The sequence below is a fragment of the Homalodisca vitripennis genome, chromosome 6 (assembly GCF_021130785.1).
Source record: "Homalodisca vitripennis isolate AUS2020 chromosome 6, UT_GWSS_2.1, whole genome shotgun sequence".
NCBI classification, from domain to species: Eukaryota; Metazoa; Arthropoda; class Insecta; order Hemiptera; family Cicadellidae; genus Homalodisca; species Homalodisca vitripennis.
In genome coordinates, this window is record NC_060212.1 from 120,074,537 (window position 1) to 120,093,490 (window position 18,954).

Consider the following 18,954-nt stretch of genomic DNA (forward strand, 5'->3'; position numbering starts at 1 on the left):
AACTGCGAACCGGAAGTCATTTCGACCAATAAAGTAATTATCGCATTAGTAAGGTGGGCAGACCGGACGGCGATAACGTATCAATATTTAAATGTCTAATTTGCATCCAAGTCTGTGCCCGCGCCCGCACCGCTGCGGTGGCACCATTTGTCAAACCTCGGCCCGTTCTTTATCTGACCATCTCTGGGCCGAATATGCTTCTATCATTGGCGCTGCAGTGGACAATGGCGCATTAGCATTTCTCCGTAATTATCCTCCTAATCATTCTACAGTCATCCGATAAGTGGGGCCATTAACGGGGCCGAATTATCAGATGGTGGATGATAACGTGAAGGCGCCAGCAGCTCGACTGTCACCTGAGGATTAGCCGTTATCAGCAGGTCACGCTCCCCCCTCCCGTCCCTCCCACAACCCTACATAAGTCCTCATCGTTTGCTTTCTTCTAATCTTGAGGTGGGGGCCTAGAACCGCTATAATCTTGGCTTAATGCATTCCAACGTTGTAACCAAAACGTCAAATTGTATTTCCACTCTGGAGGTGATGACCATTGCTCTACACTCGAGTTGATTGTTTTCCATTTAGTACATAATTATCTATCTGCACAGTGTTTAACCCTTTTAGCGCCAAGCATATTGGGCAAGTCGCGTCACATAACGCCAGAGTTACTGGTGCGGGTTCTCCCGTCGGGCTTCGCGGCATAGCCGCAGTAGCGCACGGCCAATTTTACAAATTATGACACACATACATATAAATCGTTCTCATTTCGCTAAATTTTATGATAAAACTATTGATTTTTACCTCATTTTTTCGTTTAATAGGAGAACAATGACATGTAATGGAATTTATGAAATGTTGATCTGTTAAAATTGTATACCTTTTAAGTTAGATACTTTTTCCATGTTGTGTGTGTGTAAATTAAGAGCTCACTAAATGCCTCGAAAAATGTATTTCCTCAACAAACCTGTGTATTATAGTGTAATATATTTAATTGAGAAAGACAACAATTTATAAATTTATTAGTAAACAAAGTACAAAATTGACTTTTACCATAGAAACGCATATGTCGTTAGATAAAACATTTTACTGTGTATTGTTATTTTGTTTGAATATTATATGAATGTCTATGCAGTGCTACTTGCTACAGTACATTTTACATAAAATGCATTAATCATTACTCATTTTATTGATATTAGTCAATAAATGGTTGTGTAATACATGATAATGGTGAGAGCCTAAATAAAGGCTCATGGTGCTTAACGTCCGAACTTGTCCAAGCCTATATATAGGCTTTTGGCGTTTTATTACTTAACAGGTTGAGTCTATATATAGGCTCTTAGCGCTAAAAGGGTTAAAATCTATTGATTCAGTGAGGAATTAGGAGTTTAATACTACTGAATAGAGTAATATTAATTAAAACATTACCACTACACAACTGGTAGTCAGTCACATTGTAACTAGTACGGTAACACTCACTAAACTAGCTGATATCTACACCGCTTGGTAATAAAAGTCGCAAGTCACGTTGAGATCTGTTTTATGAAACTCGTATTAACATTTCAAGTATGATGACATGTGTTGGTGAGCCATTTTATTTCTCGCACCATACCAGTGCGTCTTGTAAATTCCTCAGTAGTCAAGAAAATGTACCAGACTGAAAAATTATTATACTATTCATTGAAAAGTGTAACATTCAAATGACGTTAATTATAATTACCCCATTGTTAACGCCATGTTATAATATTATGTTCGATGGTGTTCTTTCAAACTTTCCTAAGCTTTAAGTATCGATAAAAGTATAAAGTTATATTGCCTCTCATATACTCCCTTTGACCTTTTTCAGTCTCCATTGATGCTGACTTCAATTATTTTCATTAATAAAGAAGAAAAAATCCAGCAGGTGCGATAGTGCGTTTTTGAGTGCACGCAAAAATACAAAAAGCTTTAATTTTTACAAATCATATTCTTTGTTTGAAGTTTGTTTAACGATGGAAACGTTGTGAAGAAAATACGATTTTTTTTGGATATTTGCCGTGGTTTAGTTATTTTAAAAAATCAGTAACACTACGTTTCGAGATCTGCAATCTGACCTCTTCTTCAGGTGAATACATAACCTAAAACATAAATAGAATCTAGGTCAAAATAAACAAAGCATATGAGAGCGTTGTGACACGCTTAAGTAAGAATCACAACAATCGTGTTTATAAATTAAACAACATTTTTATAAAGTCCTCAATTAACCTGTTACCTTTAGCAAAATATACAAGAACAACTTAATATTCAGCGTAGAATTAAAATATTGACTATATTTTAAAAAACCCAGATAATGTGGATGGAGGACGCGGTTGGTAGACCGCTAGCTGTGATTTGTCAAATCTCTGTTTGGTTCCGGCCACACATGGACAGGCCAGATCCAGTATATGTGACAAGAGGCAACAGTCTGATAACCAGTAATCAAACATTTGTGAAGGGTTTTGGTTTGATGAGTCTCTACAATTGTTCTTTGACTACACTACGCAGTCCAACATTCATTGCATTGTAACAAAATGCGAGAGTGGAAAAACATTTGATTTTGTACGGTCGGAATGTGCCAAGGTCGTGTTGTTCAGTAAAATTCTTTTACTCAGGTAATAACTACTTATTTTAATTGAGTTTTGTGTTTAATACATGTTTTGTATATTTTTTACAATGCTTACAAAGATTGCAATAGAAATATAATACCGTTACTAAATACCTACATCTAGAATGACAACAGTTACTAACTGTACATTAGTAGACATCCTCTGTGTTGCAATGAGTACGCATTGAAGCTTCACTGGAGCACAGTTTACAGTGCGATCCTATGGCTAGACTTAGGAACTACCATTTACGGTACCTAGCGTCACATTAGCTAATTCTGCTCTCTGTACGATGCGACGTATGGGTGTGAATTGTCTTCGCCCTGGACATAGTATTCACAGCGTGCATCCCCTCCTGAAGACAGCACTTCACTGGACGTAGCACATCCTGACCATTTTGTCCACTTCATATAGCACTATCTGGATATAGCGTTTCATTGGCCATAGCAACTTTCTAGCTTAGTATACCCCTGGGCATAGCATTCCTTTGGACTTAGCACCATCCTAGACTTAGACTACATCCTGAACATTTCATTCAATAATTGATATAGCACTATCTAAATATAGCATTCCATTGGAACTTAGCACCATCCTAGACCTAGAATACCCGGAAATAGCGCATCCTGAACATGTATCCACGTGACATAGCACTATCTGGATATAGCATTTTACTGGACTAGCAACTTTCTAGACTTAGTATACCCTGGAAATAGCATTCCATTGGACTTAGCACCATCCTAGACCTAGAATACCCAGAAATAGCGCATCCTGAACATGTATCCACGTGACATAGCACTATCTGGATATAGCATTTTACTGGACTAGCAACTTTCTAGACTTAGTATAACCTGGAAATAGCATTCAATTGAACTTAGCACCATCCTAGACTTAAAATACCCTGGAAATAGCACATCCTGAACATTCCATCCACTTGACATAGCACTGTTTGGATATCTCATTTCATTGGACATAACACCACCCTAGACTTAGAACACTTTGGACATAGCATTCCATTGGATGTATTGGATGTATGAACAATAAATAAATAGTGCGAAAATGGGCACATACTTTCTTCCCCGCCATCTCACGTAGTCGCTTCCGCTCTACCAAAGTTTGGAGTTTGGGTTGAAACGTTGTGCCATGGTATTTGGTCCCTATGCTTTCTACTGTGTGTGCTTAGTGCGTTTCAAACGGGATACAAATGTAATATTTGTTAAGCCATTGTTACGAACATTGTAACAGAGTAAACCATGTAATGTGTTTCAAAATCATAAATATTTTAATGAAATAAATTTTTTAAACACAGCTTTTACAAAAATTTGACGTTTATTATTCGTTAAATTCAGGATTTATTAAGTATTAAACCTTCAAAATGAAAAAAGAAATTAGATATCTGACACCGCCTCAATTGAATTTATGAAAAATTATAATTTAAAATTTATAACTTCAAAACAAGAATTGTATAAATATGTAATTTGTACCACCATTTCATGGCTCAATTCAACATTTTTTCAATATGTACAAAAATTTATTTAAAATATGTTACAAAAACATATTCTTAAGATATAATTAATTGTAAAAAAATTTATATGTATCTAGTAATTACACCCGGATACCAAATTTGGTATATCGATCAATCCTTGTAAAAGTAAAACATTGTTCAAAGACGTCTTCCACTCACGATATCTGAAAATAAACAATTTTTGAATAATACTCAACATTTGTTTCCTCCAATCGTTTGAGGTGGAAGTTGACATAACTTGAGTGTTGACGTCTACGCAGGTCGGGGGGTGGTGGAGGGAAAGGGCAGACTCGGAGTGGACTAGAGGGCGGACAATCTATTACAGACTCAATCCGAGATAGAGAGGAAACACGTCAGCGGCCGAAATAATATATAACCGGAGTGTTCACCGATAGCGGTATTTCACGTGCGGTAACAAGCCGATATACATACAATCCTGCGGCCTCAGTATGACCGATACTATCTACATTAGCAATTTACCGGGCTCGAGCTAGTTGAGCAGTCGACAAAGCTATCTCAGGCCTTCCCCCCATAACTCGGCTCGCTCACATTCAAATGAACGGCTCTGACTTAATAAATTTAATGGTGTACTAAACATGAGTAATGTCATCTTTGTCGGAACCGGGACAAACGTTTATATAATATTAATTTTATTGTCGATTTACTGGTACAAAACACGACGACTTCAACTTATATATGCAACAGTGAATGTGTTGTGGGTATAGGTGAACCTACAAGGGATTTGTAAGGTTAACAGCTAGCTATACTTGGATGCCATATTGATTGTAGTTCCGTAAGAAAGTGTTTCAGATATTTTTCTAGGTTTTGCAGAAAAAGTTTATCATACTTCATCGTTTCAGTATTCAAAACGTATAAACTTTTCAAAAAACTAAAAAGCGTTTGGAAAAGTATTAATGATATCTTTAAAATGAAACATTTATCATAACGCTACAATAAAAAATAAGGGCGTAAAGATGTATGAGGTTTAACGTTGTACTCATTAGGAAAATCAAGGCCGATCTACTATACTTTCTACTTAACCTTCCTCTTTTTACTTTTTCATTATTATTAATATTGTACATTACTTAAATATTAGTTCTTACCCTATTCAGCTGCTTTATTACCTAACAAAACTCTAATGCAGAAAAAAGTTATATCTCCAGGTTTGGATATTTTATTTGAAGCCTTATTATTTTTTTTTTTTTAATTCTTTAGTTCAGAAGAACAATTGAAAATAAAAAAAGGTCAGTGATAGGAGGACAACATTCTTTTTTATATTTGTGAAATGAGTAATAAAATATACTAAACTTCTTTCGTCTTAGCCACCAGTGGTGAAGAAATTGCAAATCACCAAGTTGAGAACTCTTCAGAACACGTTATGTTTTTAAGATTTAATTTAATTTTTACTGTACCGCAGCCTAACACATAAATATCATATTTATTTAACCACATATTCTACAATTGTGATCTGTTGTTGCTTGATGTGTATTATATCGAGGGATGTTTTGTTTGTATCCATCAGGTGGCTTGGTCCGCACTGAAGCCTAAGGTACAGTGTCACCTTGATATAAACCATGAGTCTGTAGGATAACGGTTGGAAACTATAAATGCACTTTAATCTTGTTACAGTATTAAACAATCTCAAAACTTGTTTCTCTCGGTAGGCATTTCTGTGTCAGTAGTTAAAGTAACATAGAATGGTTGAAGTTTGTGGGGAAAGATAAAGGATTTTAATCGAAAGTTGTATAGACTTTAACAGAAGATACCATCAATATACTAAGCTACTACAATGATTTTACGCATCATGTCCAGCTAGTTTTGTCGTTGGATAATTTGTCAGTAATGAATTTTGAAATGAATTCCTTTTAAGCTTGACTGAAAAGGCCTCACTCAAGTTTCTGAGAACACAATTCAGTGTGAATTTCTAATCAAAGTCGATTTATTGGGAAATAGTCAGCGTCAGCGACCCCCCTTTTTTCCTTTTTGTTCTGTTATGCACTATTAAAAAAACAATAATGAGATGAATAGGTAATGGAAGAAAAATAAAGAGAGTAGAGAATTTTGCAGCCTTTTACATATACTTAAAGTAAGTATATTACTTCACCTACTAAATTTCACACAAGTTGTTGTGCTATGAACGTAAATGGCATTTTTATCATTTAAATAAATGTGTTGATAAGAAATATTTAAAATGCATAATATAAGATGTTATGTGTTTAGCGTGGTGAATGGGGATGCCCTGTTTAGTCATGGGAGTCTCTATTACGCCGACTGATCATTTCGAAAGGGTACATTAGTAGCACTGCGGCCAGAGAAACTGAGGATAACAATTTATTAATAGATGTCTATACCACTCAACAAACATAATAGAAGGATAGACACAACTATACCACACGCAGATCACTCCGCCATCTTTCTAGAGGAAGGAAAAGGAACCCCGTGAGTAGCGTTGAAAGCCTGCTTTCCAAATAAAATAAACTGCAATGTAACTCATTTATACCTCAGATATTGTTACGATGAATACTTAAATTTCGCATGAATATTCATCGTTAGTTTCTGACAATAACAGTGGAGTTGAAAGGTATACTGGTTTAACTAGTTACATATTGGATTTTATTGTTGTTGGAATGTTTGTATTTTCTTAACATTTTGCTGGCAATATAGTGGTCAAATTACTGATTAACACGAAAGAATTTTAACTGAACGCATTTAAATTCAATGTATTTTATGCTGTGGGCATTTATTTTATGTACTTTGGATAACATTTTGGCATTAAGAAGAAGTGATAACACCGCCAATGCGGAGAAGTTTGCCGTCTCACAGAATCGAACCTCAGAGACAACACTGTACTGGTTATGTGTTGAACACATTGCTTTCTTTCCTACAGAAATATAATTTTAATGTAAATGTATATACATAAAACAAAGATGGGTTAGTTACGCCTATTATAACTCAAGAATGGCTGTATGGATTATTATGATCTCTGATTTGTTGCATTCTTCTCCTACCCGAATAGCGTACTATTGAAATAGCGCAAAGGTTCACGGTAAAATAAGTAAATAGATAAAGTACAAATTATATAAATTATACAATAGTATAGATTGAATGAGTTTGTTAAATGTATTCAATTAATTTAACTACTATTTTAAATTTATTTACATTTATAGTCTTGAAATCATATGGTAAACTTGATGGTAAGAACAGTTCTTATTTTAACCTTTTCTGTGACTAATGATGTGCACTGAGTAAGAAATAACCAGATAGGAAAATTTAAAGCTTTAGTACCAATATACTTTTAACTGTACATTTTAGCAAATAAATTTACTATCTAACATTTGCTATAAGTTTAACGACTGTTACAAAACCCATCTTAGTTGTCTTTCTCAGACCTGTGTATGTGTACATATTTCCTTGATGGAGGAAACAAGACAAAATCAACGTTGGAGTCGGAAATATAATTCACTCGTAGTGCTCATACACGTATAAAACCTACGGACAATGCGTGTGAAGAATCGGGTAATTGCTAGTAACTAATAAATATGATATTATATTTATGATATACAACAAAATGTTATCTCGGAAACGAAGCAACTTTGATTAGGGGATGTTTTGTCACTTGAACTAGTTATTGGGTAATCAATCAACCTTTGAACATTATTGTTGATTTAGGGTCCACCATGAACATTTATTTTTAAAGAGTTAAATCCGTTATTGGCTTATTTCTTAAGTTCTTCTTAACTTAACCTATAATACATATAGTAAACCATATGATGTTTAATTTTTACTTTTTTCTTAATATATTATTGGTGATATTTTTAGACCTGGCTTAACTTTTTCATTTTCAGTAAGAAATTATTTATTGTATTAATTTTTAATTACTAACAATTAATGCCAAAAATTACTCGATTTTTACTAAAAGTAACTTGAGATAAATATGACAACCACGCCACAGATAGTTACAGTTAATTTAAAATTGCTAAAGTCCCTAAAAATAAAGTCTATGTATCGTTGGAAAATTCAATTAAATATATTAACAGTTGAGATATCTGTTGTTAGATTTTAAATTAATACGATAAAACTTAAACTTTCCAACATGTGCGCAGAACTGGTTTTATACTTATTGACTTTTATGTAATCTTAGATAAATAAGAAAAACCAGTTCTGCGCACACTACTAGAGTATATTAATAGAGGAAGATCACGAATCACGCGGTTCAATTTTAAAGCTAAAAAGTTATTTTCAAATTGATCTCATGTTTCTGTTGCCACTAACCTACGAGTGTCTCATTATTGAGACATGTCCGTACTGTTTCATTATTGGTAAAACATTGAGACGCGACGCTGCGTACTTAGCCGCAAGTTATAAATCATTGGTAAAAGCAATACGCAACCATTGAGACATTAACGCACTGCTGATTAATGTCTGGCTGGTGATAGCACTACGACAGTAGTTATTAACATTACCTCCACTACGTCATCAGTGATTAATCTCTGTACGATGACAGTATTACGTAATTAGTAATTAATAACTGTGATGTTAGTACACGATGAGTAAATTGACCACAGAGAGATTACATTCACCGTGATATTTGTCTTTCAGCTGACTCATTCTTTCTTACTATACAATGGGAACGCGACACCACAAGTCGCGTAACAGCTTCGCTGAGTATGTATTCAGATTAAATTTTGCTATCTTACATGTTAAAACGTCATATAGTTGTACTCGGTTTATATGTAAATTTATTTATCGTACGATTCCTTCTTTGCCATCATGGTTACGCATGAGACCGACGTAAAAATATCGCTTAGCCCGATTCCATGGAGTGACATGTACCATTTATTGAAACTTTATGGATAAGTCTACAGAACAATTCGTAGATATCGTACTGACAGACTTACAGAAAGAACGGAAATTTTATACCCCTCGAATAATAGGCTTCGCTAACGCTCAGCCAATACAATGGGTTAAAACTCTGCCTAACCTTTATTTTTCAAAGCGATCTGTTATATTTTAATCCCGCACATGAATACGGACGTATTTGAATTAAATCTTTAAAGCATTGGGAGTAATACTTTCAGATACATCCTAATTGACATCAATGGACTTATACCGTCTTCATTACACATTCGTATCGTATTTATTGTCGTTGTCTTTGAATATACCCTTTTTTAAATGTTTTTACGATGAAATTTTCCTTGATTAAATGATTCGACCGTAGGAATATTTAATTTCCACGAGAGCGTCACGAAAGTTGACAACACAAATTCCAGCCCGTACCCAACGCGGGGCAGCGGCAGAGGCGCTATCTGGGGCCGGGACAAACGTGACAGTGGAACGAATTAAAAAGAGTACCAGATAACATCATCTCGCACGCATTTAGTTTAGCCGATAAACGCAAATGGAGCAGACGGGCCGGGCAGGGAGTACTATCTAAATGGACACGGCACCTCTATCATTCGTCAGCGGTTTAATTTATTCTTTAAGAGCGCGAAATCTAAGCCATCTCCCCTCCGAGTTTCCAGTTTCCAATTTGGCATACGCTTATCTCGGTGCTCACTTAACATAGGTAAGTATCGGCCGGTCGGCTTAATTAGGGCAGATTTATATAAAATGGTCTCGATCTAGATTGGCGCCCGATATCCGACCAGTTTCCAAACAAATGCAAATCAGTACAACCGACGTGACGCCGGGAAACATTAAAAATAAGTCAATTCCAGCGGTGGAGATCTCGTCGAGTCTCTTACACTTTCGCGTTTTTACAGATTACAACATTGCCTTATCTATCCACTTTGTCTAAATTGACTGCAACGGTCGCCTGTTAGTTTACAAGTTATGCCGTGCATTTCCAGATTCTGTCTCGATAACGTGTTCATTCCAGTTCTGTTATTTTAATACTCCGATGGTGTCTACAGCTCTGCTAGATATGTCCAGGCCACGGGCAATCGTTATATCTCGGACAGTTTGTGAATCTACCGTACACCTGTGACTCCTTACACTGCACAACACTGGTGGATATGGGCTCTAGGGTACAACTAAATCTTCTGCGTGTCATAAAAATTGTACAAATCTATAGATTACTACAATTATAGAACGCGTAATGACAAATAAGTTTTATAGCTAAGACAAATGTATTAGAAAATATCAAAATAGCGATATGACTTTTCTCCGCGTAAAACAGAGTCTTGTTTTGTAAAAGCCATTCTATGTGTTCTACTTAATTCGTCAGAGACCTATTATCGCATCTTTACTTTCTTCAATTTGACGCGGTGGTCCGATAGTCCGATAAAATAAGGCGTAGAAGGACAAGACGAATGTTCATCCCTTTCGTTCCCGTAACGCATTAAGACCGTTTTCCGGACATTTGCCAAAAGAAATCAATGATAAAAAACCTAAGTAACACTACGTTTCGATTTCTGAAATCTGGTCCCTTCCTCAGGTGGATAACTATCCTAACACATTACTGCAATATATGATAAAATATACAAATAAGAACAAAGCTTTGTGACACGAATACGTCAGGAATCACAAGAAGTGTGTAATCTGTCAACTCCACTATCTGTTAGACATACACTTAATGAAACAAGCAGTAATTGTTATGAAATGAACTAAACAATACAAGTTACAATAGGTCTGGTTACAATAACCTCCCAGTGGTAATACGAGTAATTAAGTAACCAATGTGATTCAATGTTTATTGAAATTCAATTAGCCTTCTTCACACATTTAATCAATATAAACAAAAGTCGTTTAGCAGGTAATTGGTCTACAAATCATAATGTTGCTTTGGTTATTTGAGCACATTTAGAACAGAAACGGCCAAATACAAAATAACTGAATCGTAATAATAAGGACTGGGTAAGTGAGAGATCTGGGTTCGAGTCCCGGCGGAGCAAGTACTTTTTGTGATAATTTATTTGCATACTATACAACAATTGATAATGCAGGTAATTTATGTGTTATCTTTATGTTATCTTTATGTGTAATCAAATGTAACCATTATAAAAAAACTCGAGGGAAAGGAAATAATTTTTTACATTATTTTAACACTAAATATTTACGGGCCTTGTATTATTTATTTCATAAAAAAATTGTAATGAGAATATGGTATTTAAGGCACTTAATTTATATCTTTTGTATTAAAATAATGGTATGTTACCTTACTATTAAAAGAAAACCTGTTAACATTTCTTTTTCCTTTTTTTTATTAGGTTATATACGTCGCTGGATTTGTAGGGGTGTTGCTTAAGGGATACATTTTGAAAGTTACGTGACCCTCCACTGAACTTCATGATTTCACTGACACAAAATTCTTCATCAGAACGTAGTTCATATACATTGTTTTTTACACAAAGAGACTGATTCTTATTGGTTTTTCAAACATTAGTATAATTGCTTTTTATGGATGTATTGTAGGTGTAGATTAAATAGCTAATTTAACAAAGAGCGAAAATTCACACTCCTACTGTGTTTCTTCTGTGTATCTAATTAAATACCAATAATTTATCAGTTGATAAATAATCAGAGGTTAGGTGAGTTAGGTTATGTTCGGTTACACTTCGCCGCGTGCACCAGAGTCCAGAGACTGTAACCAGAGCCACGTCTTGACCATGCCAATATGAAATGTAGTGAAATCACATATAATGTTACATTAATACCCTTGCAATTTTTATTCGAGCGACGTTCTTAGAAGTAGCCGTCACAAATTTACTGTTACCTCGTATTTTTATTCGTTTCGCTGATTTTTCACAAAACTAAGGGCTTGTCTTCATCTCCCTTGAGCCCTCCAGGCGACAGTTGAGGTCGGCCATTACCCCCCCCCCTCCTCCATTTATAACGAGCTTAGGCTAAATAAGCAGTTTGTGCTAATCAGATGAGGACGATAAGTGATAACATTTGCTTACCTGATCATCAGATTTGCTACCACAGTGGATTATAAAGCTAATAGACCTTTAGCATTCGTATCAAAACTTCCAAACTATCCAGTATCACATGATTATGTAGCCTATTCGATTTGAGTATGTTAACTTGTCTTTCCCGCTATTTACCTTCCTAGATTAATATTTCAGTACTTATTCACATATTGCGTGTTACCGTACCATTATGAAACTTCAGACAATCAGATAAAGAGAATGGAAACCGTCACTTTCGGCCAAATAATCGGTCTGTAGGCTATATGGTTAGATTTTAGGGCCTGAAACTGAAAGCAGGTACATAATTTCAAATTTGTTCGTTACATTTCCTCAATTTATAAAATATCTTTCCTTCTAACCCTAATTAAGTATGTGTGAACTGCCCGCGTCGGAGCAGCTGATCGGCCAACGCCACCACCCTCTCGACACTGTTCAAGACGCTTGTTCGCTCTCTCTCCAGACTGGCCGCCGAGACATGAACTGGCCGCGCCGACCAGCACAAAGAACATGTAATTTTACTTGTACAACTTGGGTTAGTCTATTTGTAATGCAGTATACATAACGGAGTTTATCTTGAAAATTCAGTGAAGATTTTATTCTTCCTGGTGCCCATAACGTCCAAAATGCAGTAAACGTCCACGCTTCTTCCTCTAAATATTACCTCATCTAAATAAGTTTCCCACCTTCAAAACATTTTTTTTTTCTCTTAGGACAAGAAGCTTATAAATTGCACCTAGTCCTTAAAGACCTTTGCGCTGCTTCCGGAGTGACAGGATATTCTGGATGGGTAGGGTTCGGGGTAGGGGCCGCTTCTTATCGAGATCCATGACGAAGAATTTAGGGCACTACTCTAAAAATCATGTTCTCCCGGAAGAAGGGGAGGCCAGCTCTGAACCAGCCTCTCCAGCCAAAGCAGGCAGGGGTGGCATACCCTTGTTGAGGCTAGCAAGAATCTCTGAGGTTAGGGAACGAGCCCCACCAACTCCAACAGTCATCTCCCGTACTAGACTAGACCTATCGAATTGCCCTTGCACCCCAGAATCTCGAGATTTGTGGTTAGTGAAGGGCCGCTCCTGGACATCTATAGGGTTTCCCAGATTTAAGTGAACATCGGTTTTTTTCTGTCCCAGTGGTAGGTTCAACTGGAAGGTATAAACCATCCAGAAGTGATCCCTGCCGAGTAACCTTGAGCAGTTATGATTTAATATTTATTTACATGTCGGACGGTTGGTTTTAACTTTTTGAAGCAAAGAAAAATTTGATTTCGAGAAAAAATGTTCGTTTTATAACCCATTGCGATCTCCATCATAACTTGCGAGTCTGATATCGATCTTTTCTTCCTTAGAATTTCTCTGTCAATTTCAAGAAATGCAGGTAGTGTGCTCTCATACAAATTGGCTCTCTGCAGAACACGTTTGAGAACTAAAATAACCACTCTTAAATACTTTCAGATCAGACCTTAAAAAAGATTCAAGCAGTCTACTGATGCAGCCGAAGTCTCTGTGGTACAGATCTCATGTAAATCAGCCCGACTTGCTCGGTGGTCATTGTTAGTGTGATATTATTCAATAATACTTTGCTAAGAAACTGTGTGTCTTAGCTGTTAATAAGACTTGCCTTACCCTTCCAGTCGCATTCTCGTCATCCTTACTAATATTTCCTCATCCTTAGTTATCATGTTCTTAAAATCGTAGTTAGTAAAGTCTGAAGTTAGGGAAGTCACAAACGTTATAGTTGCGGTAAGTTAGTGGTGGAAAAGTTCATTTTAACCCCATAAAAGCAATGTTAAACCTTATGCACTTTTACGACCTCATTTTTTCTTAAAATTATGGGTTAATCTTAAGTATATCCAAACACTTTTAAGTTAATTTTACACTTTTAAAAATACTTTTTTGTAGTCATCCTTTAAATATTAAAAAAGTATGCATTTTATAACAAAAAAATATTAACGCTTTTGGATGCGTATTAATTATATCTTAAAATGAGATATCTCCCAATACACTACGATAAAAAATAAGGTCGTAAATTTGCTGAGGTTTAACATTGTTCTTATTGGGAATAATCTAAAGGTTGTAACATTGTAGCCATCAGTTTCATCCATTGTAAATGTAAATAAATGTCTTCTTGTGAGAAAATTCCATTAGGTACAATGTTTCTACAAGATTCCTTGAATTAAGAAATACAAAACATTTGATCTTCCTTAACATCTACTTTGCAATGAGGTTTTGCAATGGTTCAGCGCTTAATTATTTTAATTTGTTTATCAATGCACTAGTCGTTACTATGATTAAACTGGGCACAACTGGCGTGTTAATAAGTCCTTCCTTGGATTCTGATGACTTTACTCCATTTTATAAATAAAGGAAGACATATCTTCGAATCATTTTGTTTTATTAACATTAAACTATTGAATTTTGAGTTTATCTCCACCTTCCTTTTATTGCAGCGTCTGGTATCTGACGCTATCTTAGACTTGACTCCTGGAATCTGGAGTCATGTTCATCTGAAGAGATCCAAAGAAAGTCGTTTCAACATCAGAGACACCTATAAATAGGTGAAGTGGTAGTCTCATTGTCTCATCAGGTACACAATTGAGTGCACTACGATGTGATAGATACGATCTCTAAGCACGGTGGAGCAACCGAGTTTTCTATACATAACGTTGCTATCGTAGGAAGGGCAGTTCACCTTCCATTTCCTGACGTTATGTATAGAAAACTCGGTTGCTCCACCATGCTTAGAGATCGTGTCTATCACATCGTAGTGCACTCAATTGTGTAGCTGATGAGACAATGAGACTACCACTTCACCTATTTATAGGTGTCTCTGATGTTGAAACGACTTTCTTTGGATCTCTTCAGATGAACATGACTCCAGATTCCAGGAGTCAAGTCTAGGATACCGTCAGATACCAGATACTACAATAAAAGAAAGGTGAATTGGAGCTAAACTCAAAATTCAATTGAATCATAGCTACGGTATGTGTAGAAAACTCGTTGCTCCATCATGCTTCCTATTAATTGTTAACAATCCTCAATAATACTGTTTTCTCGAGACAACAATATAAACCAGACTACTCATGCATATCTCTGTGCTTAAACTCTCGCTCGCATCCTCTGTGAAAGATTAGAGCGACGGAATATTAGTTTAGTGGGGTCAGTTTGTCATTTAACCGCATGTAAATATAATGTCCGAGTCTTGAAGATACTCGCGTATGTGTCACAAAATGGAGGGAGAAGTCATTAAATAATATTCTGCCTTTTGGAATATTCTAAAAACATTTATGTTCGGGCATTACTTACTACACAGGTACAATATAAAATGGTACAGGCTTAAAACCAGAGAAAAAAATTGCATTTTTTTCTTTAATTTGTATACGTTGAGATACAAACCATCTTAGTTTTGTAGCTAATTAATAAAATACTGTTAAGAAGTTGTGCACTTTTCTTCTTCTTCTTCTTCTTCTTTACTATAACGAACATTTTTGTATTCATCATTTTTGCGTACAGAGCAATTAAGATTTAGTTTCATGCAACGCAGCGACACAAAGCATATTAGTTTATCAATAAAAACAACTCATAAGTTAATACTTAAACATTTCTATCTTTCCACAGTGTAAAATGAATAATGAAAATGAATGAATGAAATTGACGGATCAATTATTTAGATATTTTTAATACACACATATTAAAATCACAATTAAAGCACGGGTGATGGAGGTAGGACACAAAGCATATTAGTGTATCAATAAAAACAACTCATAAGTTAATACTTAAACATTTCTATCTTTCCACAGTGTAAAATGAATAATGAAAATGAATGAATGAAATTGACGGATCAATTATTTAGATATTTTTAATACACACATATTAAAATCACAATTAAAGCACGGGTGATGGAGGTAGGACACAAAGCATATTAGTTTATCAATAAAAACAACTCATAAGTTAATACTTAAACATTTCTATCTTTCCACAGTGTAAAATGAATAATGAAAATGAATGAATGAAATTGACGGATCAATTATTTAGATATTTTTAATACACAAATATTAAAATCACGATTAAAGTACGGATGATGGAGGTAGGAGCGTGAAAATTTCGGTTTATAAATGTATTTTGATGCCAATAATCTACAAAATTAAAAAGAATTTATGGAATTTGATTTTAGGTTTCTTTCTTTTGTGGGGGGGGGGCTTTGCCGAAACAAACTCATTACAAGGCAACAAAGAGGTATTGTTTACGTCTTTAACATTATTTATATTATTTTTTGTTTCTAAATTGTTAGGTGTATACATCTATATATATAAAAATGAATGTTTGTATGTTTGTCCTTTATGGAATCGTGAACTATTGGACCGATCATGATGAAAATGTGTACGTATATGTATTTTTCCACGGAGAAGGTTTATAAGCTATGCCCATCCCTTTCCCGATTCAGGATTCCGCCCCACTGGTTACAGAAATACCCATAAGAAATGCATTGCAGCAAACATATGTTAACGTCTTTTCAAATTTTTAATCAGCTGTTCTTTGTAAACATATATTACACTTATAGTTTTAAAGCATAGAGTAAGCTTAAGAGAAACGACAAATTTTGTTTAAACTGTTTTTGCAATCACTGTTAAACATAGACTTTACTATCCAGATAATACAATTCAAATTTGACGTAAAAATTCACCTTTAACTGCAATATTTATTTAATATAAACCATGCTCATGCTTGATCAGAAGAGTAATGCAGATATCATAATTACTATCTTACGTTGGCTACAAATATAAAGAATGATATAAAATCAACCTTAGTTGTTTTTTTGACAGAAGTATGGTTCTCAAAACTCCGTGTGTACATATTCTCTCGATCGAGACAACAAAGCAAGCTCAATCGTGGCATCGGAGATATAACTAATTTAATCTAAAATTTATTATAGTAAAAAAAAAATTTACTAAGTAATATAAGGACTTCGGTTCTTAAGATTTGCGTGCGAAGCCGTGGGTAACAGCTAGATAGAGGCAGGAATATGGTACATACCTTCATAATACGCCCAAGAGGCTCACGATGGAACGACTATCAATTATCTCAGCAATGTTTAGAATGTGATAGAAAAAGAATAAGTGAATATAGTGTACTGTTTTCAACGGGAAATTGCGTGCGAAGCCGCGGGCAACTTTTGCAAAAAATTATTGAAATGCGCAGCAAAGCGCGCCGGGCCCGCTAGTATGTTATAAAAAGACAATTAATATAGAAATACAAAAAAAAAAACAAAAAAACAAATCCAAATAGAAACGTCACATAATATTTTGTTGTCGCGTTGTTCAATTTTTAATGGCTCGAAGAAAACTTGTTAGTATAAATGAGTTTAGAGTATTAGATTAAATAAACAATATATTTAAACAGTTCTTATAAGAAACAAATTAAAGGGAACAAATGGCACCAAATCTAAGCCTTTGAAGTTAATCTAAAGTTCAGTTTATAACAGTTTGAATTAATCAGGTAATTCACTATCCATTTCTATGTTACACAAAAAAGTAATTTGTATTAGTGATCCATGTGAAATAACACTAAGTTATGTTCAATAACTAAGTGAACAAGTTCGAATATTTGATCTACAAATGTTCAGCAAGTAGTACATTGTTTTTCTTACATAGTTTCTCCTGGATACAAATATGTATAATAAAAATGAAGTAGAGGTTCGGTCGAAAGTAAGGTTCAAATCCTAGCTTAACACTTTCTTAACTAACCGCTATCGCTATTCTTTTTTATGACATCACATAGGCTGAAAGCTAAGAATAAAATCCGATAATTTGCTTAGTTCTGCCTTTTAAAATATTTATTTTTTAAACTAGCTAAAGTTTGAAACCAAAACAGTGCCATATTGAAACAGTGCACCGCATCAAGAATTTAAAATTTGGTTTCGATAATTGACGTAAGATTGAGTGTTCCCCAAAGCGAGTTGTATTTTAGATCCGTGTAGCCGTCTGGCTTTCTTATCCGAAGTCAAGATAACGTAGATGGTTCTAAGACTCAACGGACAGAGTGACAGACACAGACACGTAAATCAGGGACTACCGAACAACGGGTCGTCAACCTTCTTCCATTAACATCCTGGCTTCTAATCTTTTTACGTAATTTATTCCGACACCCAATACTTTAATTGTGGTCGAGCATCCGTGTCGTAGACGCTTCTCAAATCTTCGGGAGTATTTTAATCCCCTGTATAACAGAAGTCGGGAATGGAGTGGACAGAAAGAGGTTATGTGTGATAGTGGCGGTGGCACGGTGGCGCTATCTGGCGACGCTAGCGCTCTGCACCGTTGTGGCGAGCGGCCCAACTACCAGATCTCAGTTATGATTAGTGAGTGTGCACGGAAACATCGTGTCGCCATGGTGCAGTCTTCGCCAGTGTTGGGTTAGTTTGTTTACTGGTTTTGTTTACTTTCTTATTACATCTGATAAACATTGAAATTTGTAACGTGTACAATTTGTTATGTTTTTATCGTGAAAGAAATTTGCAAACGGCATTTTTCATGCTGAGTTATCTAAGTAAATAAACTCAAGAGAAACTTTTTTAAGAGTATTAAATTACTAATGATTATATTATACTGATTTTAAAAATCAAAAATATTTGTCACCATATAATAATAAATTTAGTTTGTTTGTTGGTGTGTTTTAAATGATGTTATTACTGTGGAGACTAATGATAATATCTATGCTACGTAGCCTATAAGCGATGTTTACATCTATATATTTGTTGTTGTATAATTACTTTTCCTTGTATATTATAGTTTGCAGAGTCAATTTAGATTTGGGCTACTGTAATTGGATTTTCAATTATTAATTAAATGAACAAAATACAAATACATTTGTGAGTAAATGAAATGAAATTAGCGCTAACCGTTTGGTTATTT

General features: G+C 35.1%; 1 protein-coding gene across 2 annotated transcripts in view; it reads left to right on the forward strand.

Moving 5' to 3' along the window:
• The first annotated feature begins 18,286 nt into the window (after positions 1–18,286).
• LOC124364840 (zinc finger protein ush) overlaps positions 18,287–18,954 on the forward strand; it is a 394,052-nt gene continuing 393,384 nt past the window's right edge. For both annotated transcript variants that reach the window (XM_046820618.1, XM_046820619.1), the window contains exon 1: positions 18,287–18,455. In XM_046820618.1, coding sequence (XP_046676574.1) covers positions 18,302–18,455 — 154 coding nt within the window. In that variant the 5' untranslated portion in view covers positions 18,287–18,301. The remainder of the gene's footprint in view (positions 18,456–18,954) is intronic.